General features: G+C 44.2%; 1 protein-coding gene across 1 annotated transcript; it reads right to left on the bottom strand.

Annotated features, from left to right (window-relative positions):
* Positions 1-4741: 4741 nt before the first annotated feature.
* Positions 4742-13811, bottom strand: C1GALT1C1 (C1GALT1 specific chaperone 1). The gene is made up of 2 exons (XM_056538278.1): positions 13655-13811; positions 4742-10075 (listed from the first exon to the last, which is right to left on the bottom strand). Exon 2 carries the CDS (start codon positions 10069-10071, stop codon positions 9118-9120), a length of 954 nt encoding a protein of 317 aa, XP_056394253.1. The 5' UTR covers positions 10072-10075; positions 13655-13811; the 3' UTR covers positions 4742-9117.
* Between the last annotated feature and the right edge of the window lie 1962 nt (positions 13812-15773).

The raw sequence follows: 15773 nt of genomic DNA, 5'->3' as shown, positions 1-15773 counted from the left end.
CGAGGAAGGAGAGCGCCGGCCATACAGGGGATCCCTGAACGGAGAAGACACCGAGGAGGCAGGTAAGGTCCCTCCCGGTGTCCTGTAAGCACTAACCCAGCTATTCAGTCGGGCTGTTCGGAACCGCCGCGGTGAAATTGCGGCGGTCCCGAACAGCCAGACTGAACAGCCGGGTTAGTGTCACTTTCCCTTCAGTTGCGGCGGTAAGCTTTGATCGCCGCGTCTGAAGGGTTAATACAGGGCATCACCGCGATCGGTGATGTCCTGTATTAGCCGCGGGTCCTGGCCGTTGATGGCCGCAGGGACCGCCGCGATAGGGGTGTATTCGCCGTATAAGACACACCGACTTTTCCACCCCAGTTTTGGGGAAGAAAAAGTGCGTCTTATACGGCGAAAAATACGGCAATTTATGCAGGAAAAGTCAGCAACCGCCGAGCTGAGAAGTTCGTGACAAATCAAATTTACTGTAAGTTCGCTCATCTCTAGTCACTATGCTTGAGAAAGGCTCTGTTGAGGAGCTAAAACGTTGCTAGAGAGATGTAGTGAATAAAGGCACATTTTTGCACAAACTTTTTGGAGGGCTGCGCTATTGCTTGTTGGAATAGATTTCATGTGGCGTGTACAATGAAGCACTCACTGGAGCTCCACTTGCTTCATAGACCGTGGACAAAAGCAATCACGCTGAAGCCAGCCATTAATCCTTCACTGCATCTAAAGATTTTAGGGGGCTTTGTGAGACTCAGCGTAGGGCTGGGCAGTATACCGGTTCATACCGAATACTGAAATTTTTGTGCTGCACGATATGAATATTAACCCCTACCGCAATACCGGTTTGGCTCTTCCCCCTTAGGAATGAATGAATTATCAGCCGAGCGCTGCGCTGACCCTATCGGGGAACTAATCATATGTGACCTGCGAGCGCTTTTCTGCACCCCCCCCCCCCCCAAATTATCAGCCCAGCGCTACTCCTCACGTATGTCACCTGCAAGCGCTGCCCTCCTGGTCCTCCTGTTTGTTGAAGCCGCCGGCACTGACACTCTATACCAGTGGTCTTCAACCTCCAGATGTTGCAAAACTACAACTCCCAGCATGGGGGCATCCGGGCATGCTGAAAGTTGTAGTTTCGCAACATCTGGGAGGTTCGCAGATTGCAATCCACTGCTCTATACTGTATCCCTATGTCAGGGCTGCAAAAGGTAAACAAAATAAACTTTAACTCACCTTCCCCCGTCGGTCCGGACTTGCTTCCCAGGGAATGGAACGTCGGAGAGCCATCAGCCTATCCCCGGCCACAGCGATGTTCCGCCTCGGTCGGTGATAGGCTCAGCCCACTGTCATGTAAGGAGCAGGCTTCTTACATGACAGTGGGCTCAGCCTATCACCGGCTGAGGCGGAGCATCGCTGCGGCCGGTGATAGGCTGACGGCTCTCCGACGTTCATGTCCCCAGCGTAAGGCCGACGTCGGAACACGTTCGTTTTATTATGTTTACCTTTTGCAGCCCAAGCATAGGGATACCGCACAGTATAGAGAGTGTCAGCGCCGGCGGCCGCAACAAACAGGAGGACGAGGAGGGCAGCGCTTGCGGGGGGAGGGAATACCGTTATATACCGTGGAACTGCCATAAGTTACAAAAATACCGCGATAAACATATTTGGCCATACCGCCCAGCCCTAACTCAGAAGGCCACCCGTAGTTGTCTTTCTGCCCCGTGCCACTCTGCTGTGATACATTTGTAGGGTCTGCCTTTAGCCTCTAATGTAAAAAAAAAAACATTGCTACCTTTTCCCATTTTACATAATATACTTTTACATATTTGTTATCTGAACTATTAAAAATAAATTATCCCATACAGTGCACTGCATAAACATAAAAAAATACAAAAGTCCAAAATTGCTGATTTTTGGTCACATTGTATCCCTGAGGAAAAATGAAATACAAAGTGATCAAAAAGTCCTATATTACACAAGTGGTACTGAAGAAAACTACAGATCACAGCATTAAAAAAAAAAAAAAAAAAAGAGTCCTCATACAGCACCATCTATGGAAAAATAAGAATTATAAAAAATAAAAAAAAGGGTGGGGGTCAGAATAGGGACATTTTAAACACTTCTTTTATAAGTTTGACTTTTTTAAAAGCCGTACAATAATAGAAAAGAATGTAAACATGTTTAAATTTTTTGCAGGATTGTGAATGCATATGGACAGTTTCTTTTCTTTACATTTTAATGAATACAGTCAATAAGGGAATAAAAACACACATAATATAAAAAATTTTATTCATACAGAAATTCATTGTCTTAAATTTCCCAGACCATAAAAAATTAAAAATTTTATTTTTTTTGTACAAGAAATGCTGAAAGATATCCACATACCAGTCAGAAAATCATATATACCCAGCAAACCTCCCCAATATTTTATTGATAAGCTACCTAGAGTATTACAGCTATATACTTCCTATGTAGATGACTGTCTGTAGAGATTATGTGCAGTTTCTCATCAAGATGACAGGTTCTTGTCCAGTTGTTTCATCACCAGAGGGGAGCTCAAATTATTTGCTATCCAGTTTATACAAATAATAAGAAAAAAATTTATCTCATGTACTAAAACACTTATCTGCTTAGGGAGCCAATTGTGAAATAATTAGATTACACAGCCGGAATGGAACAAGGTTTGACTGGGCATAGAAGCCAACTACTCATGACCTTACAAACCCGTACATTCTACCACATGGCTGTTTTGTGCCAAAATTATTTCCGTTTTGCACTGCTTTCACTACTTAAAAAAATAAAAAATAAACAGTGGGTGGGGCTTGGCAAAAAGGAAAGGGTTAACTGATTAGCTATAATTTATACCAAAAAGTGGTGTAGTAAACCAAAAGTGGTACACTGAATTATAAAGAGGCAATGATCTCCAGGATAAGACTGACATATAATGGCAGACTCAATAAATCCACCTCCATGTTTCCAGTGATGGTTGTAATGGGAAATGTCCCACCCGTCACAAAATGCAGTCCTAGTGTATTGTAAGTAAATACAACTTTGGCATAAAAGGTAAATCCAAGCAATTAAAATTATAGGGGTATTCTAGCATTTGGTTAAAGGAAAAAAAGAGGGGGGAGGGGGGGATAAACGGGCACTCTGAGCAGGACCTGCCCGGTCCACCAACAACATTTCGGTCCCGACAAGTGAGCAAGTCATGAAGCAAGCACTCGTCTCTGAAGCAAGCACAGAACAGAAGAGCAGAGGACTGGAAGGAGCCGCAAGGAATCAGCAGTAGGTCATTTTTTTAACCTAAACGCTGGAGTACTACTTTGAATCAGTTGCATGAAATAAGCAAGCAAGCCTACTGTGTCCCAGAACCAGCACCACTTTTGTGAATGGGTCATCTGGACTTTTGTAGCTTAGCCCTGTTAAAGTGAATGGGCCTGCAACCAATAATCAGAGATGGATTTTTTTGAGACTGCTGCTCTATGTTGCACTGCAGCACCATTTACTAACATTACATGTGATGTCACAGTATAACACTGAGATCTGTGTGTTGTGCAACCAAAGTAGCCCAAGCCTAACAAATATCCGAATAGCTGTAAAAGCACATAGACCACCTCCTGACGTTATCTTCTCTCTCAATAAGGGTCCCACTTTATCAGCTGTTTGAAAGGTCTCTACACTTTCAGTAGAAACGTTTGTACAGCATTCCTAAAAAAAACAGTCCGTTTGCTAAGAATGGGATCATATCCTATCATTACAAGGCAGGGAAGTCTTTCCTAAAAATTTACTTTTCCATAAGTAAAACATTTACTGCCAATACTAACTGTTTAAAGGGGTACTCCCGTGGAAAACTTTTTTTTTTTAAATCATCTGGTGCCAGAAAGTTAAACAGATTTGTAAATTACTTCTTTTAAAACATTTTAATCTTTCCAGTACTTTTTAGGTGCTTTATACTACAAAAGAAATGTATTTTTTTTTTGTGTGATTTCTCTTATGTCACGACCACAGTGCTCTCTGCTGTCCAGAGCAGCATATATGTTTGCTATGGGGATTTTCTCCTGCTCTGGATAGTTCCTAAAATGGACAGCAGAGGTCAGCAGGGAGCACTTTGGTTGTGACATAAGAGAAATCCAAAAAGATAACCATTTCCTCTGTAGTATACAGCCCCTAAAAAGTACTGGGAGGATTAAGATTTTTTAATAGACGTAATTTACAAAACTGTTTAACTTTCTGGCATCAGTTGATCTAAACAAAAAATAAAACATTTTTCCACGGGAGTACCCCTTTAATGTGCCAAACAGACAATGTGGTGTTAAAGTGGAATAGTGGTTTCTGTATATCCTAAGTGGTTCCTAGAGTGTGGTTGATAACGGCAAAATGTGACTAGTAAACATAAACCGCAAAACCATACACTCAAACGAGTTATGATTTTTATGTCTGTGGTTTTATAACTACTGGTTCTGACTGATAGTATTCATCTCTATTAGTCAGAACAAGTATAGGTGTGGTTTTAAGTTTGTTTTGGTCGTACCCAAAACACTCAGGGTTTTTTGCCTGTGTCGGACATGTTTAAAGGGGTACTCCGCTGCTCAGCATTTGGAACAAACTGTTCCGAACGCTGGAGCCAGCAGCTTGTGACGTCCTAGCCCCGCCCTCTCGATGCAAGTCTATAGGAGGGGGAGTGACGGTCGTCACGCCCCCTCCCATAGACTAACATTGAGGGGGTGGGGCTATGACATCACAAGCTCCTGGCTCCAGCGTTCGGAACAGTTTGTTCCAAACGCTGAGCAGCGGAGTACCCCTTTTAAGTCAAATATTCCCGTTTTAGCAGATATTTTTAACATGTGACCAGCTACCATAGGAATGATGGTCAGACCAAGGGCAAACTTAAAAGAAGTTCTAAAAAAAAAAAAAGCCACCGCTCCAGAACTTGTTGTCTGCATAATAAAGTAGATAAGGCCAAGTTTTCAATAGTTTAAAATCAAATTCTGATACTGTGTTAACTTGGGAAGGAAAAAGATTGTTTCTTCTATATTATTAATTCTTGGGACAACCCCTATAACTCATCCCACTACAGGAAACTTTATCTAAGTTCACATTATACATTTGAGATACATTATACCAATGAGACGGTTAGAACTGTGGCTCCTTCTTAAAAGGGGTACTCCGCTGCTCAGCGTTTCAAACAAACTGCTCTCGAAAGCTGGAGTCGGGAGCTCGTGATGTCATAACCCCGCCCCCTCAAAGCAAGTCTTTGGGAGGGGGCGTGAGAGCAGTCACGCCCCCTCCCATAGACTTGCATTGAGGTGTGGTGTGACATGAGTGGGAGGGGTTATGATGTCAGGAGCTCCTGGCGCCAGCTCCAGCGTTCGGAACAGTTTGTTCCAAACGCTGAGCAGCAGAGTACCCCTTTAATGCACAGACTGAGATTGCACTGTGTAAAGAGTTCAATACATCCAGTGCGACCGTAAGAGATGCACAAACAAATACAGTACCATAATCTCAGCATGGACAGTATATGCAGAAATCATTCAGCAATGCTAGGTAGAGAGTTACATTAGCATTATGTATTAATCACAGAGGACCTCTTTAAAATAAAGCTCTTATTTACCATTTGTCCTGTGAACACACATCTACCTACCTATCACTACACCGAACCCCATTGTCTACCATCTGTGCACTTTAGGGACTTCTGCAAGAAGCACTTCTAGTATGGCCGCACTAGCCTGAATAAACGGGGTTAAAAATCGATGCAGATGTTCAGGAGATATTCTTCTTGTTGCTAATATGCTTTTTACTCCATAACTGCACTAGAGCTGGCTGCTGCTGGATGTGAATGCTTTCTCCCGCCTGCTCCGACAATAACATTGCCCCTTTGGACAATACCTCCTCCCCTTTATAAATATTATTCTCCTTTCCATCAGCATGTCCATGAAGGGGCAGGGTTATTGGCCGAAGGGGGCAGGTTTAGTGCCATTGCGTGCCGGAGAAAGTATATATGCAAATAAAGATAGACATCACAACAGAATTAGGAAGAAAAGTAAAGCCAAGTACTGTTAATGAAGAACTAGGCACCCGCAACTTAAAATAAAAGCACAAGGATTGCGCTTGACGCATTTCAATCCACTCTGACATATATCCGGAAAGGATCTAAATGTGTTTAGAGAAGTCCTGAAGCACCAATAAAGTAAGAAATTGTATCTGAAGTTGCAGCTGCTGGATCTCCGGGTCGGGGCCATGCGAGTCAGCGGTACATTCTCCATATTGAAAAACAATTACTCTAGCTTGGTCTAATATCATTTATACTGTAATAAATAAAGATATAAATAATTGATACCTTCGCATCTAATAGTAAATATTAGATTAAGCTAGAGGAGAGTAATCATTTTTTCCCCTTTTTCATACAGCATCTTTGCTAAGAACTCTGCATTGTGTTGCTCCTCTTTTATTCCTTTTAGGAAGTTTGTAAATAAATTGACAAATGGGCGTTACCTTTCCCCTTGTCAATGAAGAATGTCCCTATACTCTGGTACGGTCCAACATGTGCTATGTTGTATCAGTACAACCTCTAGTGGCCATGCATACTTTTAGGAGGAATAACAGAGGAATGGCATGATGCATTAAAAAAAATATGATCCAGAATTATTTCACGAAGAATACAAGGATTTACTAAAACAGACATGTCAGGAGAGCTAACCAGTCCTCTTTACAACTTATCCCCTATCTGCAGGCACTCCGCTCTCCTCATGAATGAAGGTGTGCTGACCATGGCATGAAGCGGTGGCCAACATGTCCCCTCCATGTATCTCTGTGCGAGAGGCAGAGATACAGCGTTTGGCTATATCCTATAGAGATGCATGGAGGGGACGTGTCGACACACATCAATCATGCAGAGAACAGAGGTGCCATGTGGGAGATCTCTGTGGGGTCCCAGTGGTCGGACCCCCAGCAATCTGACAAGTTTTATTATGCTGGACTACTCCTGTGGACCACAGAACCACATTGTCCTCAATCCAACCAGCCACAATGGACTCAGAAAAGCTGTGGCATTTCAGAGGACTCAGTTTAGCTGAAATCGGTGAAAGGGCATCTGAGAAGTTCTTGACGGCTTCTCCTCACCCAGCTGGGTTTGATTGACCGGTCTCTATACAGTGACCCCCCCCCCCGACTTACGATCATTTCAACATACGATGGCCTCTCAGAGGCCATCGCATGTTGAAGGCAGCATCAACATACGATGCTTTTGTAGGTCGGGGCCATCGCATAAACGGCTATCCGACAGTGCAGACTGCTTCAGCTGCCGCCCGATAGCCGTTTACGGTGCCCCGTGTGGTCCGCTGACGATCACTTACCTGTCCTCGAGGCTCCGGCGCGTCCTCTTCGGGATCCCCTGCATCGTCGGCGCTCTCCATCGTCGTCATCACGTCGCCGCGCACGCCGTCCCATCATCCAATAGGAGCGGCGTACGTAGCGACGTGATGGCGGCGACGGAGAGCGAGAATGCCGGGGAAGCAGAGGCCTTGCCGGAGCGTCGGGGACACCCCAGGGACAGCGATGGAAGGCGACATCCAGGGCAGCGGTGATGGTCCGGAGTGGCGGGGACGCGTGAGTATAACCTCCATTACCAGTGGTCTTCAACCTGCGGACCTCCAGATGTTGCAAAACTACAACTCCGTTGGCTGTCCGGGCATGCTGGGTGTTGTAGTTTTGCAACATCTGGAGCTCCGCAGGTTGTAGACCACTGTCCTATACTTTACATTGCACAGATCCCTCAACATATGATGGTTTCAACAAACGATGGTCCGTTTGGAACGGATTACCATCGTATGTTGAGGGACCATTGTACTTGTTTCTCTGTAGAGACTTGTACAACAAACCCAGCAGGTGGAGACAAGCCTTGTCTGATCACTGTTCCTGTTTAAACTATGGTTGTCACAAAGAACCTGTCCCTACTGCATGCTGCCTCCTGACCAGGGGTCAAGTCCTGGGGAAAAAAAAGTGAGGGAACTCATTCAAGAATTACACTCAAGAGCTGGTCCTGAAGGACTACTTCTAATGGCAACAGCATTCCTGCTGTGGAAAAAGTGCAGGAACTCAGTTCCCACACGTTCCTGTAGCACTTGAGCCCTGCTCATGACAGATTTGATTAAAAGCTAGCCAGAAACTGTGAATAAAGCTCTGTTCACACTGCCTTCATGGCTTCTGTTCTTTTGTAACGGAACCATTACACCCATGATGGGTGTTTTCTCTGACAGATGCCAGTAATGGAAAACAATTCGGTTAACAGAATCTACAAAGAGAGTATGTCAAAAACATATCACATACATCATAGTTACACATGTCCACAATAGATATGTACGTAATAAAACATGTTCATTGAGCTTACATATCCTTACATCACCAAAAGACAATGGTGCAGAAGGGGAAGATGTAATGCCCCTACATTACTTATTCACCAGCCTTATGTATTTGACATGAAAATGAAGACGACACCAGTGCTCCAGCTATTAGAAATACTGTCAATGAAACATCTGAAATACTAGGAGGTTGTGACAGGAGACATCTTATGTACTAACGCTATTATACGAAGCAGCCCTATGCTTGTTATAGGAGTCATGTGTATGAGGTAATGGAGTTAGAGCCTTGTGGTAGTAAGGGAATGTAAGAAAGTACACTTTAACACAAAAAAACGTCATTTGGCAACACCACCCATGTACGATCTAGGTGACAGACACGTAAGGTCATTTACACTCTCCCATAGGGAGCAGCATGACGAATTGTACAAAGCTTGCTTACCACCCGATATATGAACCCAGTTCTTTATGAAGTAGAAAAATAGAATTTGAGTGCAAAAGTCATCACCATGTAAAATCAGTTGAAGTTTGTGTAGTAAAACAAGTATTTTTGCAGTCCTGACCTTATCAAAAGACGTCTATACTGTACAGAAAAGGAAATGTAAATTACAAATGTACACAGATCAAGTACTACCTCCCAGATATGGTCTTCTGTTAAATAAATATAGCCACCATATATGATTGGTTTCTTCTAAAGTCCTTCCCTCCAGAAGTCAGGATTAAATACTCTACAGTGTAGGTATTACTGCAGTGGATGGAGAAGACGTTCTGCTCTTCAGTCATTATCAGAGTTAGGAGGTGGTAAGAACACCAGCGCATCGTTGAAGCTGTGCCCAAAGGCTCGTAGCCTGTACACACCATACATCATAACTTGCATGTGGTTTGGAGCTAGTCCACTGAATGTGATCGCCATGTCTGAGCAACAGCCCTCGACAACTTTTTGAGGATCACTTGCCATGGCTTCCTTTATTAAGGTTCCTACAGATTTAGTGTTGAAGACGTTCTTCCCTTCAGAGTCTTCAGCATTTTCTGCAACCACTCCTTTATACTTCAGGCACATGGCCAATTGCTTATCTCCAGGAACTTTCCATATTATGCCACCTGTTTCTGGACACTTATCCGGTTCATTCATGACACTGATAAGCCGGTTTACTGATCCGATACTTAGCACAATACCACCTGCTAAATCAGCATAATCTAAATCTCCATCTTTTACAGTATGCCCAATGTAGAAAGGTTCCGACGGATTTTTCTTCAAAAGAAAATACTTTAGATTTTCAATGATGGCGAAAGTGGAGGGTTGAGCGATAAAAAACCAGTTAAACTCCTGTTGATGTTTCTCATATGCCATTTGGATAGCTTTCCTCATCATAATCCACATGTCACTGCTGTCAACCGAAATGGATTCAAAGACTTTGACCTGTTCAGAGCTGTAGTAGTCCGCCTGGTCACAGTGCTTGCTCCATGTGGTTCTGACAGCGGCCCACAGGCTCAGGTCTTTGGGTTTCACAAGTATAATACAGTAGACCCGCATGCTCTTACTCAACTCCATTCGTTCTGCATCTGAAAGCTTCAACACGTCCTCCTTATTAGGTGCCTGGATGTGGTGGTGTTCATGGGGGGCTGTAGGTTCATGGTTCAACTTTATGTGTCCAAGAAGAGTAACCACTAGACAAAACGCACCTCCTATCAGCATGCCCCGCATAAAAGAGCCTCCTTCCGAAATCATTTTCCTATAACGCAAAATGAATATCTGTTAATAGTAAGGCTGATACCTGTCAAATAATTCAAACCAACACCATGAATGAAATACGATGTGGCAGCATGAGGAATGACAACTACTTATAGCCTCTACAGTAGGTAGATAAAATACTGCACAAACCTGCTGCACTGTTCCTGAAGAAAAGCTGACCTAGCTCATACAAGACGGAGTGTCGGCACTCCCTTTGTCATTAGTGCAGCACCACACCCTTTTTCTTCCTTACAGGTGACGAGCATAGGATGTTCCAATAGATATATACATGTAGGAAGATATATACACATGTATAGATATATACACATTGGTGACTTCTGACCACCACCAGTTTCCAAAATGAAAACATTGATAGTGCCCAGTGGTTTAGGTCACTTGGTATCTAAAATGTCTGAGCAGTGCCTAAAGTGTTGGCATCCTGGAAAATAGTGGCAATTTATGATTTTTTTCTGGATTCCCTTTTAGGGTAACTCTTCTTATATTAAAATTCTGGACTTGTTAACAGTTTTGATCGTTGGAGCTTCAGCGGCAGGGACCCCCATTATTGCTTAAAGGGGTACTACAGCCCTAAGATATCTTATACCCTATCTAAAGGATAGGGGATAAGAGGTCTGATCGCGGGGTTCCTGCTGCTGGGGACCCCCACTATCTCACATGCAGCACTCACCTCTGGGAGTTGCCTCCGAGTCTCGGAGTCTGCCGGGTCATGACTACGGGGCCGGAGTATCGTGACGTCACGACTCCACCCCCGTGTAATGTCACATCCCACCCCCACCATGCAAATCTATAGGATGGGGTGTGACGGTGGATGGGGGATAAGATATCTTAGGGCCGGAGTACCCCTTTAAACAAAGAGGCAAAAGCTCTTAGCAGAGTGCTGTGCCAGTTTGCTTTCACTTGGCACTTGCAAAGCCGAAAATCCATTGTACAGATTTATAGCACATTTCATACACTATAAATCTGTACACTACTGGCGCTACTCTCCAAGGAGTGGTAAGTGGAAATCAATAGGTGCAGAGCTCCTTACACCAGCGATTCCCAACCGGGGTGCCCCCGCACAATGCCCAGGGTGCCGCAGGATTTTGCTGTCAAATCTTTATTTTTTTATTTCCCGCCCCGGCCTGCGCGCCTGTGACTCATGGTCAGTGTGCTTTGCTGTGCATGCCCCTCTGTCACTCCTCTACACCCATCTGCCAAAAATGTCCACTCCTCTACACCCCCAACACCCCTGTCGCCCCTGTACACCCCACTATACACGTCACCCATGTACACCTTTCTGCACCCATCTGTTACCCCTTCACACCTATATGCCCCTGTATTCCTCTTCACTTGTAAAAGGGGAATCTGGAGGCTTATGCTGGTAAAGTGCGGAGCTTGATAGATTTGTTTTGCAGGTTTAAGGCTAGGCTTCCACATTAGGATTTTTTTCTGGCATTTTTTGGAAAACTGCAGATGCAGTTTTTGAGCCAAAGTCAGAACTGTATTTAAAAGGAATGAGAAATATAAAAGGACGGACTTACACTTTTCCTTCCTACTAGTTCCACTTCTGACTTTGGCTCAAAAACTGCACCGGCAGTTTTCCCCAAAAATGCCAGGAAAAAAACCTGTGTGGAAACCTAGCCAAATGGTGAAGAGTTGTGGCTGGAAGAAATGGTCAGGATGGTCCAGACCAGACGGAGATGAACAGGGAACGAGGCTGATCAGAGAAGACGTCATTTGTGAGTTGCTGTATAAAGCAGCATTGTAAACTACATACCCGCATTTAAATAGATATTGGATATTGTGTTTTTTTTTTCTTTTATGCTCGTCAACTTTGGTAGAGGTGGGCCGCAAATTTTTTTTTTTTTTTTTCGAGTGGCGCCCGAGCCGAAAAGGGTTGGGAAACATTGGGTTACACATTAATTTCTGTGATTGGTGGTGGTCCCAGCACTCGAAGAAGCAATCTGGAGTCAAAATTTTATTACAGTGCCATTGGGGTGAAGCCAAAAATGTGATTCCTCTTGACAAGTGAATGCTATTGTACATATAGAATACACTCCCTTATGGGTCCCTGATCATTTGTACGGGGGGGGGGGGGGGGGGGCGGCTCCTTACATGACAGTGGGCTCAGCATATCACCGGCCGAGGTGGAACATCGCTGCGGCCGGTGATAGGCTGTCCGAAGTTCCCGTCCCCAGGAAGAGCGTAAGGCCGACATAGGAAGGTGAGTTAAGTTTATTTTGTTTACCCTTTGCAGCCCGGGTATAGGGATACCGCACAGTATAGAGTGTCAGCGCCGGCGGCCGTAAGAAACAGGAGGATGAGGAGGGCAGCGCATGCGGGTGATATGTGAGTATTCACCCCGATGGGGACAGCGTAGCACTGGGCTGATAATTTGGGGGGAGGAAATACAGTTATATACCGTGGAACCGCCAAAAGTTACAAAAATACCGTGATACACACTTTTGGTCATACCGCCCAGCTCTACCTCGCCCCCCCCCCCCCAAAAAAAAAAAAATGAAAATAGTGAATAGCGGGTTCGCAAATTGCATAACAGCATTCACGGTAAATGTTTCAATGAATGCGCTGTCATAGTTTTTCCAAACAAACATAGTCTACTAGTCTGTCTTATTTGCGGAACACTTTTGAGAGTCAACCAGTGACATTTTGCAGGTATTCTGACCTATAAAGGTGACGCAGCCCTGAAAGATAATGTGGATGAGGCGTAAGCTGAGTGTATGCAGAATCTCTAATGAATGGATCTTTCTGGGTCCTTAGTAAATGTGACGCAGCTCAGTCACACAGTCTTAGTGAGGAAGCAGAGCACAGCTGGCTATAGAGATGTAGTAAGGTTCTGGACCATCCAATACAATGTATTAGAGGTGGCAGATCCAATGGTCATCTGAGAACCAGTATCAAGGTAGAAGAGGATCCAGCTTGGTGCATTTTAGCATACCAGGTGATGCCAAGCTCGAGCAGTAGGGGTCTGAACCCAAAACAATCCTGATCCCTGCAGTTCAGCTGCCCCCCGTACCGCCGATCAGGGTCCCTGGGTCAGATCTCAATGGATCAATGGTCTAGGCACATAAATCCTGTACAATATCATGCTGTCTAATACATCTAATATAAGATCATACACACATTCCCATTACAATCACTGGCCCCCGATGGTGATCTCAGATATGACAGGTCATGGTCAGCTGTGACACTTACAGAACTAAGTATACAGCACTGAACCACTACAGCAGTGTTTTCCAAACAGGGGGCCTCCAGTTGTTGCAAAACTACAACTCCCAGCATGCTCGGACAAGCCGAAGGCTGTCCGGGCATGCTGGTAGTTGTAGTTTTGCAACAACTACAGGCACACTGTTTAACAAACACTGCTTTAGTGGTTCAATACTACAGACACCACAGCGATTGCTTCCTATGGAGAAGGAAACAGCGACTACCGACTACAACAACGTGTATACAGGCACTGATCAAAATACATGCATAACTATAGACAGCCGTGACGTATGCTGCTGTACCAAACCCGCAGCAGTCAGAGGCCGGACCCTCTGTGCTCCCTGCCCGCACTTACCCCGCCGATCAGGTCCCAGTCTGCCGTCTGCCCCTCACTCTCCAACGTCAGCTGCTGCCGGATCAGCTACTTCCGCCTTCTTGCGCAGGTGACACGGGTCACGTGTACAGTTGTGACGTGTCACTGTTCCAACTCGTAAGACCGCCTGCCCGCCATGTTTGATCCTGGCAAAAAAAATACTTCGAAAGTTGGGAAAATTGAATATTGGGTGGGGTTAATTACATACCTACTGGGTGAGTGGAGTTAATTACCTACTTACTAACGGGAGGGGGATGTTAGTTAGTTACCTTCCTACTGGGGGGATTAACCCCTTAAGGACTCAGACCATTTTGGCCTTAAGGACTCAGACAATTTAATTTTTACGTTTTCATTTTTTCCTCCTCGCCTTCTAAAAATCCTAACTCTTTTATATTTTCATCCACAGACTAGTATGAGGGCTTGTTTTTTGCGCGACCAGTTGTCCTTTGTAATGACATCACTCATTATATCATAAAATGTATGGCGCAACCAAAAAACACTATTTTTGTGGGGAAATTAAAACGAAAAACGCAATTTTGCTAATTTTGGAAGGTTTTGTTTTCACGCCGTACAATTTATGGTAAAAATGACGTGTTCTTTATTCTGAGGGTCAATACGATTAAAATGATACCCATTATTATATACTTTTATATTATTGTTGCGCTTAAAAAAAATCACAAACTTTTTAACCAAATTAGTACGTTTATAATCCCTTTATTTTGATGACCTATAACTTTTTTATTTTTCCGTATAAGCGGCGGTATGGGGGCTCATTTTTTGCGCCATGATCTGTACTTTTTTTTGATACCACATTTGTATATAAAAAACTTTTAATACATTTTTTATAATTTTTTTTTTAATAAAATGTATTAAAAAAGTAGGAATTTTGGACTTTTTAAATTATTTTTCGTTCACGCTGTTCACCGTACGGGATCATTAACATTTTATTTTAATAGTTCGGACATTTACGCACGCGGCGATACCAAATATGTCTATAAAAAATGTTTTTTATGCTTTTTGGGGGTAAAATAGGAAAAAACGAACGTTTTACTTTTTTATTGGGGGAGGGGATTTTTCACTTTTTTTTTACTTTTACTTTTACATTTTTTTACATTTTTTTTTACACTTGAATAGTCCCCATAGGGGACTATTCATAGCAATACCATGATTGCTAATACTGATCTGTTCTATGTATAGGACATAGAACAGATCAGTATTATCGGTCATCTCCTGCTCTGGTCTGCTCGATCACAGACCAGAGCAGGAGACGCCGGGAGCCGCACGGAGGAAGGTGAGGGGGACCTCCGTGCGGCGTTATGAATGATCGGATCCCCGCAGCAGTGCTGCGGGCGATCCGATCGTTCATTTTAATCGCGAACTGCCGCAGATGCCGGGATCTGTATTGATCCCGGCACCTGAGGGGTTAATGGCGGACGCCCGCGAGATCGCGGGCGTCGGCCATTGCCGGCGGGTCCCTGGCTGCGATCAGCAGCCGGGATCAGCCGCGCATGACACGGGCATCGCTCCGATGCCCGCGGTTATGCTTAGGACGTAAATGTACGTCCTGGTGCGTTAAGTACCACCTCACCAGGACGTACATTTACGTCCTGCGTCCTTAAGGGGTTAATTACCTACCTACTAAGGGGAGAGGGCATTAATTACTGACCTACTGAGGGGAATAATTACCTACCTACTGGAGGGGGGGAATTAATTACCTACTTACTAACGGGAGGGGGATGTTAGTTACCTTCTTACTGGGTGGATTAATTACCTACCTACTAAGGGGAGAGGGCATTAATTACTTACCTACTGAGGGGAATAATTACCTACCTACTGGAGGGGGGGAATTAATTACCTACTTTAATTACCTACTGGAGGGGGGGGGAATTCATTACCTAGTTTAATTACCTACTGGAGGGGGGGAATTAATTACCTAGTTTAATTACCTACTGGGAAGGGGAAAAACTAAACACAGGTGGACTGCCACATGGGGAGTATTGCTGGTAAATAGGATATAAAGTATACTCTTTAGAGGTGGGGGAGTGCTCACCTGAGGGGGACGTGGAAAAGTCACAAGTACTATAGTCATGAATTAATCCCA

This window comes from Hyla sarda, chromosome 9, assembly GCF_029499605.1.
Source record: "Hyla sarda isolate aHylSar1 chromosome 9, aHylSar1.hap1, whole genome shotgun sequence".
Classification (NCBI taxonomy): Eukaryota; Metazoa; Chordata; class Amphibia; order Anura; family Hylidae; genus Hyla; species Hyla sarda.
This window is presented reverse-complemented; position numbering and strand designations above follow the sequence as displayed.